The sequence below is a fragment of the Galeopterus variegatus genome, unplaced genomic scaffold (genome assembly GCF_000696425.1).
Source record: "Galeopterus variegatus unplaced genomic scaffold, G_variegatus-3.0.2 Scaffold1314, whole genome shotgun sequence".
In the NCBI taxonomy this organism is placed as follows: domain Eukaryota; kingdom Metazoa; phylum Chordata; class Mammalia; order Dermoptera; family Cynocephalidae; genus Galeopterus; species Galeopterus variegatus.
In genome coordinates, this window is record NW_007727425.1 from 1 (window position 1) to 11802 (window position 11802).

The 11802-nt window shown below is 34.8% G+C and overlaps 1 protein-coding gene across 1 annotated transcript in view; it reads left to right on the forward strand.

The window, feature by feature from the left end:
- Positions 1–6546: 6546 nt before the first annotated feature.
- The window catches only part of RAPGEF6 (Rap guanine nucleotide exchange factor (GEF) 6), a gene marked incomplete at its 5' end in the record, with an annotated part of 33495 nt that continues 28239 nt past the window's right edge, over positions 6547–11802 (forward strand). The window contains one exon of the mRNA XM_008576248.1: positions 6547–6758. Within this exon, the coding sequence (XP_008574470.1) occupies positions 6547–6758 (212 nt within the window). The remainder of the gene's footprint in view (positions 6759–11802) is intronic.

Sequence of the window (11802 nt, forward strand, 5' to 3'; positions counted from 1 at the left end):
TTTTGGTGATGGGACACAATAACTAACTACATTGTATATTGACAAAAAAAAAAAAAAAGAATGAAATTCTGCCATTCATAGCAACATGGATAAACTTAGGGAAAATTATGTTAAGTGAAATAAGCCAGGCACAGAAAGAAATACCACATGTCCTCACTCAAAAGTGAGAGCTCAAAAAAAACAATAAATATTTAAAAAGAGGAAAAGAGAAGGAAAGATACAACAATCACAATAATACATTGAACTTTCAAAAGGAGAGAACAGAACAGAGATTACCAGACGTGGGAAAGGTGGAGGAGGAACGAGAGCTGGCAAGAAATTGGTAAAGGGCCGCAAAAAATGATTACGTTGTGTAATGTTGAATATACTAATTATCCTGATTTGAGTATCACATGTTGCACACAGGTATTGATATTCAACTCTGTACCCCACAGATATGTACAATCAGTTATGTTTCAATTTTAAAATATGTATTTAATCCCTAGATGAGAAAGAAGCCTTTACTTTCCACTGTCCTGGGGCTGTTTTTCAGGTTACCCGAAGAAGGCAATAAAATAAAAAAAATTTAAAAATTGAACAGGAACAGAGATGCCATTAGCAAGCACTTGGAAAGCTAGTAATTGAACCTATTTGTATGGGAAGCATCAAGTAAAGAATTTAAGCGTTATAGGCTCAGTTTTGGAGTACTCCATGAAGAAAATTGATTGATGCCAAGAGAGTAGATGATCTCTGTGTAAAAGAGTATAGAAAGAAAATGATAGAGGGCTGACAACCACACTTTAGTAGCCATTCGTGGGGGGGGGGGGGGTAAAAAAGAGAGTCCAGCCAAAGAGATGGAGAATCAGTACAAGAAATAGAGCAGTACAGTTATGATAATGTTATTAAAGGCAAGGAAAAAGTGATTTGAGGGAAGGTGGTGATCGGTAGCCCAAAGAATGGTATAGGAAAGGCCTGAGATTTGGTTAAGAGGCTTTGCTTTTGTTAAGAGATTTGTTTTGTTATTAAGAACATTTGTTATTCATGTTTTCCAAAGTTTATGTAAAGATAATTGCTTTGTATTTTTATCTTGTATTTTCTATTCAAGTATATCAAAGAATATAAAGAACATACTAACTTTTCAGCAAAGATGACACATGTAAACCACTCACTTCTGGCTGTCCTTAAATAGTATATTTTTTGTACTTAAAAACATAACTTTGGGGCCGGCCCAGTGGCGCACTGCTACAGTGCGCCGCTTGGGAGCGCGGCGGTGCTCCCGCTGAGGGTTTGGATCCCACATACAGACCGGTTCCCGCTCACTGGCTGAGCGAGGTGCGGGTGCGACACTGAGGGTTGCGATCCCGTTGCCGGTCCCGGTCCGGTACGGGCGCGACACTGAGGGTTGCAATCCGTTGCCAGACACGAAAAAAGACAAAAAGGGAAAAAAAAAAAAAAGCATTTAAAATACCCTAAGATTATACCAAAATTGTCACTTTTTTTATACTATTATAGTTTGATTTACATTACATTTTTTATTAATCCTGAATTTATTTTGTGTAAATATTGAGGTAGGTGAATATATCTTACTTTGTTTCAACTGGCTTCTCAGGTATGCAACATCATTAATTTACCTTTTCTCTTAAAGTCTGTGATGCTATTATACTAAAATCTCATATATATTTGGGTCCATTTCTGCACTCTCTGTTCCATTTGATTTGTCTTATCTATTTATTTGCTATTTTAATTGCTAAAGCTTTAAAATTGTTTTTAAGATCTGGTATGGCTAGTCAAACCCATCGTTGCTCTTTTCATACTTTTCTCTGGCTATTTCTGGCATGTTTGTATGTTTGTTTCATATGAGCTTTAGAATCAATTATCTGGTTATAAATTTTAGAGGGGGCTCGTTTAGCTCAGTTGGTTAGAGCATTGTGCTGATAATGCCAAGGTCCAGGGTTCGATCTCTGCACCGACCAGCAGCCAAAAAAAAAAACCACCAAAAAATATATTTTAGGGCCGGCCCGGTGGCACACTGGAGAGTGCACCGCTTGGGAGCGCTGCGGCGCTCCCGCCGAGGGTTCGGATCCCATGTGGAGACCGGTTCCCGCTCACTGGCTGAGTGCGGTGCGGGCGCAACACCAAGGGTTGCGATCCCGTTGCTGGTCAGTAAAAAAGACAAAAAGGAAAAAAAAAATATATATATATATATATATANCAACACCAAGGGTTGCGATCCCGTTGCTGGTCAGTAAAAAAGACAAAAAGGAAAAAAAATATATATATATATATTTTTAAAAACCCAAAAACTTTTGTTAGCATTTTGAGATTATTTTAAGATTACATTAAATATGGAGGTTAATTTAGCAGGTGCTTGATGTCTTTATAACAGTGGCTCTTTTTACCCATGAACTCTTATTCCACTTGTTCCAGTTTTCTTTTGTTTTCTCTGTGGAGTTTATGGCTTTGTTCTTATAAATCTTGATCATTTCTTTGAATGTTTAATATCTTATTGCTGTTATGCATGGAATCTTTATATTTTCTAACTGGTTCTTGTTTCTGCCTATGTGTTCTGATGCTTGTGTGTATCAATTTTATACATAGGCACCTTACTACATTCTTCCTGTTTCTAATAATTTTCAGCTAATATTTTGGGGGGATTTGAGTTATACTATCTAATTTTCTTCAAATAATGATAACTACCTCTTTCATTTTACTTATCTGTTTGTCTGTTGTCATCTACTGGTACTTCCATGTTAAATAGTAATTGTAATTATGAACCTCTGTACATAATTTGTGACTCAATCTAGGAATGCTTCTGGTATTTCTCCATTAAACATAATGCTGCCTCTGGGTGAGAAATATATTACGTTTTCTATTCTATTTTACTGATTTTCTAAAAATTAAAAATGAATATTGAATTTAATGATATGATATTTAAGTATATAACATAATCATAGAATCTTTCTCTTTATCTATTACTGTGGTAAGTTATGCTAATAGTTTCCTGAGAGTGAATTACCATTCTAATCTGGCATGAACTCCATCTAGTAATGGTAAATTTTTCTTTTAATGTATTACTAAAATAATCTTTGATATTATTTGTAACATTTTCCATAAGTGAATTGATTTATAGTGTTGTTCTTCATGTGGGTTTTAATATTAGTGCTATGCTAGCTTCATAAAATTTGAAAGCTTTTATTCCTTGTTTATGCTCTGTAACAGTTTAAATAGCATTGAAGATAATTAGTTGGTTAATGTTCTGAAAGAATTCACCTGTAAAACCATCTGGGTGTGGTGCTCTTTTTTTGTAATTTGTGTCATCTTTTGAGGTTTTATATGTCTTTCCCTTTCAATGTTTCCTAAATAGAGGCTGGCACATTTTTTCTGCAAAGGAAATAGTTTAGGCTTCAATACAGAATTTCACCTCTGCCATTGTAGCACAAAAGCAGCCATAAACAGTAAGTTATTAAATGGCTATAGCTCTGTTTCAATAAAATTTTATTTACAAAAACAGGCAATGGACCTAATTTGGCACACTGGTTATTGTTTGGTGGCCTAATATAGTATCCATTTCATCCAAGTTTTAAATTAATTTGCATGTAGAACTGAGCAAATTAGCCTACTGTGCTCTTTTAAAATTTCCTGTGTATCTACAGTTATTTCTCTCATTCTTATTTGTTATTCTATGTATTTGACTTTCACGAGCCATAGTTTGCCAGGCTTTGTTTTGAATAGTCTTAGATGCCCACCACAGTCTTTTTCTTATAATTTCTCCAGTCATCTCTTGGTTGATTTTGCTTTCTCGTATTGTGGAAATTATATTTCCTGAGCATATTTAAAGTGTCTTTCTGTTGTTTTTGAATATGAATGACTGTTTGTCTGACTATAAAATTCTTATCTTAGACATTATTTCTTGGGGACTTTGTAAACAGTGGCTTCTCAACCAGCATTTTATGTGGCTGTTTAAGTTCCTGAGATTAACTTGAATTTCTCTTCCCTCCCACAATCCCAGATTCTTATTGCTGAACTCCTTTACCTTTACATGGACGTTTCTACATCTCTTTTAATTTTATATCAGGTTCTCTGTAACTATGGTGCCTTTTCAGTCTATAGATTCAAATCTTTTGTTTCTGGAAAGTTTTCTCAAATTGCACCTTTGAACTGCATATTTTTAGTTCCATTATTTTTTTTTTTTTCTTCAGGGATACCAATTATTCAGATTTTAGATCTCCTTTGTCACCTATATCCATTGTTTTCTCTCTAGTTCTTTTCAACTTTATTCATTTCCATTGAATGCTTTTGTTAATCCTTCCTTCTGTGTCACTTGCATGGTATTTTAGCAGTGTATTTTTCTTCTGTAGGTTCCAGTGTGCCCTTCATTTCTTTGTTGGTTTTATTTTTTCTTTTATTTGTTTACTGAACTTTACTATTTAGTTATTTATCAACTTCTCTTACCATATTTTCCCTAAGCTCTTGTATCACCACATTAAGCTCTTTATTTCATTAATTTATTTGAAATTATGGCTAGGATGTTGGTTAGTCCCAGTTTTTGTCTGATTGTTAACAACATTTTTCTGCTTCATGCTCTTTGTTATTCCCTGTGGCTTCTTGTTATAGATCTGTATTTATTCCTTCCTTTTGAGTAATGTGTTTTCCTGTACTAGCTATTTGCAGGAGGTTCACGTGAAAGAGGATCAAGAGCCATATTCCAAGTTAGCAGGAGTTAGCTGGTCTTTTATATGAATGGTTTTACCTGTTAACTTTTTCCCAGTGAATGGAGATTGGCAGCTTTAGGGCTGTTTACAACTCATTTTCTCCCTTCTGTCCAGTCTCACTGTTAAACAGCTTCCTACCAAAATATTTGACTGTGTGTGCTGGTTTAATCTTACCTTCCCTCAACTCTATGGTAAGAGTTCAGCCTATGAACTCTGTTGTGTTCTAAATAAGGGATTGTTGGTTTTGCCTTCAGGATGAGTTACATGCTTTGGAGAACTGCTTTGCCAGCTTTCATTGAGATCTTCAGCTGCAGACAGCATTTTTCAGTATCTTTACATACTCCTGTTTGACCTTTGACTAATTTTTGACAACCTTTCTAATGTGTTTAGGAATTAGATTATCTCTTAGTTTCAGTGGAGATGAAATTTGCATTTCTGTTATTCATCCTTCTTGTAGTTGTTTGGGGTGAGTTCTGAGAAGCAGAGGGAACAAAAATATTTTAACTACACATCCTAAAATCAGAAGTCAGTAGAATTAAATTTAAGTATAGTGGTTGGGTAAAATTCAGATGGCTGAGAAACAAAGAAGGATTAGCTGGTAAGAAAATTGAGACCTTATATCTACAGTATTCATTTGGCAACCTACCCATGGGATATAGTTTTGAGTATCCCTTATACAAAATGCTTGCAACCAGAAATGTTTCAGATTTTTTCAGATTTTGGAATATTTGTATTATACTTACTGGTTGAGCATCTGAAATTCAAAATGCCCCAATGAGCATTTCCTTTGAGTGTCATGTCTGTGCTGAAATTGAACTTTTAGAACTAGAGAGTGGAATTGTGGTTACTAGAGGCTGGGAAGGGGATGCGGGAGAGGGGATAGTGAGAGGTTGGTTAATGGACACAAAATTACATGTAGATAGGAAAAATAAGTTCTGTTAGTTCACAGTAGTGCTAGACATCCATAATAATTTCTTGTATGTTCTCAAATGAATGTTATAAGAGAGTTCAAATATTTTCATCACAAAGAAATGATAAATTTTTTTGATGATGAATATGCTAATTACCCTGATTTGATCATTACACATTGTATACATGTATTGAAATATAACTCTGTACCTCATAAATATGTACCATCAACACATTTCAATTAAAAAATAAATAAATTCCTTAAAAAAGAAGTTTCAGATTTTGGAACATTTTGGATTTTGGAATTTGGGATGTTCAACCTGTATAGAGGCAAAGTTAATAGGGGGGAGTTGTAGCCTAATTGGCATGAATTGTTTTTTCAAGTTAGCGAACATCTAAGCTTGTTTAAATTCCTGTGGAAAAGACACATTGAATATCTGGAGGCTTAGGAAACGAGATTAGAACCTAGGGATATGGAAATATTGGACTCAGGGACATGAGTGGACAAAATCTCAGGAAAAAAGCTGCCTCAGCCCAGAAGTTACCTTAGTTATTATTTAACAGTTATTCTCAGCATTACTTAAACCACTTTCGAGGAGGTAATGTCTCTAAATGTTTCTAAGTAAAACAAAGAACATCATGGTCCTTAAAAGTTTTTTTATAGAATTATAAAATTTGTCACTTACATACAAAGTATAAATTAAAAGCTGTAAATGATACAACTACAGGCAAGTAACGTAGTTCCTCTGAAAGAAGTTCTCCTTCTTTTAAAATCGAGTCCCTTTTATTTATTTTTTTATAGTTCTTCTGTTTATTTCAATGTGCTGGAATATGTCCCTTATTATTTTTTAGCTTTATTAGAGAACTTGGTGTATAGAGTTTATTGACCTGAGTCCACCATCTCCCCCAAGTCCCTTTTTAATGTTTTTATTCTCATCTTTGGCAGTGGCTTGAACCTGGCACCTGTGGCACGACTCAGAGGTACTTGGGAAAAGTTACCAAGCAAATATGAGAAACATCTCCAGGATCTGCAAGACCTTTTTGATCCATCTAGAAACATGGCAAAGTATAGAAATATTCTTAGTAGTCAGAGTATGCAGCCTCCGATTATTCCACTCTTCCCTGTTGTCAAGAAAGATATGACATTTCTACATGAAGGTATTTAAAAGTTATTTGAAAATTAGCATGTTAAGCGTCAGCTAATTCTACAGAACTTTGGTTTGTTATGTTTATTATATATTTCAACCTAATGATTATATGTCACTAAAGATTTTACAGTTAAGTGCAGCAAATTTTAGGAATCCAAAAGCCACATTATTGACAGAAACAAATTGAAATGTTTTCTGTATGCATTTGACCATAAACTTGACACACTAAGATCAGACTGTTTGATCATATTTGTTGTTTTGTTTAGTAATATTTTTCTTTTCAATTTTTTTTATTGAATTAATCAACACATACAGAAAATTACCCAAAACAAATGAACAACTAATGAATTATAACAAAGCAAAACATTCAGGTAACCAATACCCAAAAATAAAACATTGTCAGCATCCCATAAGTCCTGCTCTTGCCCCTTCTTAATTACCACCTGTATCATGTTCCCCAAAGTTAACTACTACCCTGACTTCTAATGCTGTGGTTTAGTTTTAGCTGTTCTTGAACTTTTTATAAATAGAATCACAGATTTATGTTTGTTTTCTTATGCTTTGATCTGTATTGTTTCTGACTTATTTCAGTTAACATTAGATTTGTGAAATTCTTTCATGTTTTTGAGTGTAGCTGTACTTCATTTTCAAAGCTATTTAGCATTCCATTATATGAATGCAGTACGATGGATTCATCCATTCTGTTGATGGGCATTTGCTAGTTTCCTCTATTGACCTATTACAAATAATGCAGCTATGAATATTCTTGCACAAATTTCTTAGTGCACAAGTATTTTATTGGCTATACATTATATTCAGGATGGAACTTACGAATCCTGATATTATATAATCAACTTTAGAAAACAGTTTTATATTATCTACTAAAGTTGGCCATTGGCAGTGTTTTTAGAGTTCTCATGTTCCTCATCCTCATCAAAACCTAGTAAGTTCAGTCTTTTTATTTTCACCCATTCCAATAGGTAAGTAATTGTATCTTGGTGTGGTTATAATTTTCATTTCCCTAATTACTAACGAGGTTGATTATTACATTTCCCCCTGTGTAACGGAGACATAAAAAAGAATTATATGCAGTTACTCAAAGCATCATGTATGCATTGAGAGGCCCAGAAGGACTGCACTTCAGTAATTTCCCCATTAGGAGGAGAAGGCCGAATGTGACAGCCCCTATTCAAAGTTAGCTTCTCCCTTTTCTTGTAAAGACAAGGAAGTTTCATAAGAAAATTCAGTTGATTTAATCATTATAAAGAACACAAGGACATGGGCAGAGTTATGGCTAAGTATTGTTTTAACAGTGGAAACTAGTAACATCAGTGAAATAAACAAAGTGACATTGCGTAATGCAATTTGCAACAGGTTAAGTTGATTCACCTACAAAAGCTTGTTCTTAGCAAACACTGTCTTTTCCTACAGCAATTTCCTTTGTATTTTTACATAACAATGAAGCATCTTTCTTAATATATCAATCAGTAAGTTAACTTGCACCAAGGACATCTATCCTTTGAGCCAGCAATTTTGCTGTGTTGCAATTTTTATCTACAATAGAGACTTTAGCCTGGGGAAAGTTTCCTGTCTTTTGCAAGCTTAATATTTCTGTATGTAATTCTAAAAAGTTAGGTTATAACAAAGTGACATTGCGTAATGCAATTTGCAACAGGTTAAGTTGATTCACCTACAAAAGCTTGTTCTTAGCAAACACTGTCTTTTCCTACAGCAATTTCCTTTGTATTTTTACATAACAATGAAGCATCTTTCTTAATATATCAATCAGTAAGTTAACTTGCACCAAGGACATCTATCCTTTGAGCCAGCAATTTTGCTGTGTTGCAATTTTTATCTACAATAGAGACTTTAGCCTGGGGAAAGTTTCCTGTCTTTTGCAAGCTTAATATTTCTGTATGTAATTCTAAAAAGTTAGGTTATACCTGAAACTACAGGGCTTTGGAAACCAGGCCCTGTGAAATACATTTGCTTTATAAATGTTAGTATCCTCCATAGTTGATCACTCTTTTCTATGTATATTAGTCTTCTTTTATCAATTATTGCTTTGGGTTTTTTGCCCCTTTTATTAGGTTGTCTGGTTCATATATTTGTAAGATTATTTATACATCCTGGGAATGATATGACTTGCCTTTTGACTCTTTTATGGTTATCTTTTGATAAACAGAAGTTCTTAATTTTAAAAGCCTGATTTATTGATCTTTTACCATATGGTTTGTCTACAATCTACCTAAATTGATTTTTGTGTATGGTATTTTTCTTACTGTATTAACTTGGTAACTATATGCTATTTTACTATTTTTCTAGCATTACACGAGGGGCAATGGAAAGAACTTGGACCACTTAAATTCCATTTACTCACCTCCTGATTTGTATACAGTTATTGCTATGCCTTTAAATCCTAAAAGATGTTATTGTTGTTAATTAAAGTTACTTTATATAACCATAACTATATATATACTTCTGTTGTTATTGTTTTTTATTACTTCTTGAATTTCAAAGCTTTCATATATTTGGGTGTTGTGTTTTCTTTTGGTTTTGTTTTGGTTTGGTTGGGGGGTTGCCTATGGAACATTGTTTACTATTCTCTTAAGTGCAGTTCTGCTGGTAATGAAAATCTCTCTATTGTTGTATATCTGAAAATGCCTTTACTTCATTTTCAGAGGTGTGTCTTGGTTGGCAACTACCTTCTTAACACTTCGAGATAACATTTTATTGTCTTCTGGCTTCCGTTGAGAGGTCAGCTATCAGTCTTATTTGCTGTTCCTTTGTCTATAATCTGTCCATGTTTGATAGCTGCTATTATGATTTCGTCTTCTCTTTCTCTCTGTTTTTCTCTAGTTTTGCCTTTGCTGTGATGTGACTAGGTGTGGGTGTTGTTTGTTTCTTTGTTTTAATTCTGATTGGTGTTTATAGGACATCCTGAAACTTGTGGTTTTATATTTTTCATAACTTTTGGAAAATTCTCAATAATTGTCTTCAAATTTTTTATCTGCCCACTTGTGACTTCTCCTTTAGGGACTCTGATTTCACCTCTGTTAGACCTTTTCCCTGTGCCCCTGTTGTCTCATATGCTCTTTTCTGAAGTACTCATCTTTTTGTCTTGCCATGCTTCATTCTAGATATTTTCTTTTACCTTATTGTCTAATTATTAATTCTCTTTCAATGTCTAATGTACTATTAAATCTATCACTGAATTTTTAATCCTAGTCATTTTATTTCAGTTTTATAATTCTTTTATTTTATAAATTTTTAAATGGCTTTAGTTTCATGTTTTTTACCAAAGTCTTCAGTTGTGTTTTATGTTTCTGAACATATTCAACATAGGTATTTTAAAGTCTGTCTCTGATTACTCCATCTGGATCTCCCTTGGATCTGTTTCTGTTGTCTCTTTTTTCACTTGCATTTCAGTCACGTCATCTTTTCTCCTGATGTGCCTGGTTATTTTTTACAAAGTAATGGATGCTGTGTACAAAAAATCATGGACATAATCCCAGGTTTCAAATGATATTCTATTCCAGAGAAGATTTAAAGCTTGCTTCTGGCAGGCAGGTAAGGGTACCTTCACAGGATATAGCCCTTCACAGTCCCAAACCAAAACATTGCAGGTTTCCTTGGACTGAAGTTGCTTTTCCTCTTACCTCAAAAGGCAGTGTTTCTCTACTCCAGCTCATCATCCCCCCTCTTTTGAGATCAGCAGATGCACATAGGGGCAAGCAATGGGAAATGCAAAACCTGCCTCTCTACATTCTTTTTCCAGATCTTCACTGCCCTGTTAGCTTTTTGATACTTTCAAACATTTGTTTTTTCTATTTTTGTCCAGCTGTTGTAATTGTTATCAGCAGAAGGGTGGTTCTTTACCTAGTCTTACTGTTTCATTATCCCTCCTTTTTCATAAGAAAATTTTGCTATAGGTTTCAAATGTATTTTTCTGACATGCTCCCTCAAAACATATTTATGTGACTTGAAGGTATTTTTGATGACTATTTTGTTTCCAATTTGTGTTGAGACCCTGAACAACTCATGTGTCCAATGTATAGGTGCTGTTTACCCTGTGAAGGAAGATCACTACGTATTCTAGACCCATGTAGTTCTCAAACTTAGCTTCAGAACCTTGGAGTTCCAGAGGCAAATAGGGGCCTAACATGGGAGATAAATGAGATCACACTAACTGTTAAAGACAGATGTGAAAAAACACTGCTGTAGACAGTCAGATTGCCCCTTGAACTAATAATTTTTTGCTTAGTGGTTTGGACTAGGTGAGCCAACAGATGGGCTATATGTGATTTCATATCTAATCTCTTCAAAGAAAAGTAGACTATTTTGAAAGTTGCATGAATTTTTCCTCAGAGAACTATTTAACAAAACAAAAACAAAACTAATGGAATTTATAAACAGGCAAATTTGTGTTGATGATTAAAGTCATGATTGTAAATTCAAATTATGGGAGAGGAAAGGTGAATAGCAGACTGGAAAGTCTTTAAGTCAGCTACCTCTTAGACTTAACTAATTACTTCCATTTGAGAAAAAAGACTTAATATTATCTAGTCCTCCATCTCTTGCCACTTTTTTTCTTCAAGAGAAGTCAGATATTCTTGAATTCATGGACTGTATTCCACATCTTAAATAATGACATTTCATTTAATAATTTTTTAAAGTATTAGAAACCAAAGCAAACTGCTGCAGGCTGGGTTAATTAAACACAAAGGTGACCTTGTGACCTCTGACGAAAGCCTAAGTTTTCAAGTACTATACCCTTGCTGTGCAAAATACTTGCCTGAGAGTGGGCTCTAAGCATCTGTAGAGTTAGATTTGAGTGGTTGTACCTTTTATAGGTGTGCCTATAAAATAATGAAATTTGTGGGCCTGCCCGGTGGCGCACTGCTACAGTGCGCCGCTTGGGAGCGCGGCAGCGCCCCGCCGAGGGTTCGGATCCCACATACAGACCGGCGGCTCACTGGCTGAGCGAGGTGCGGGCGCGACACCGAGGGTTGCGATCCCTTTGCTGGTCCTGGTCCGGTACGGGCGCGACACTG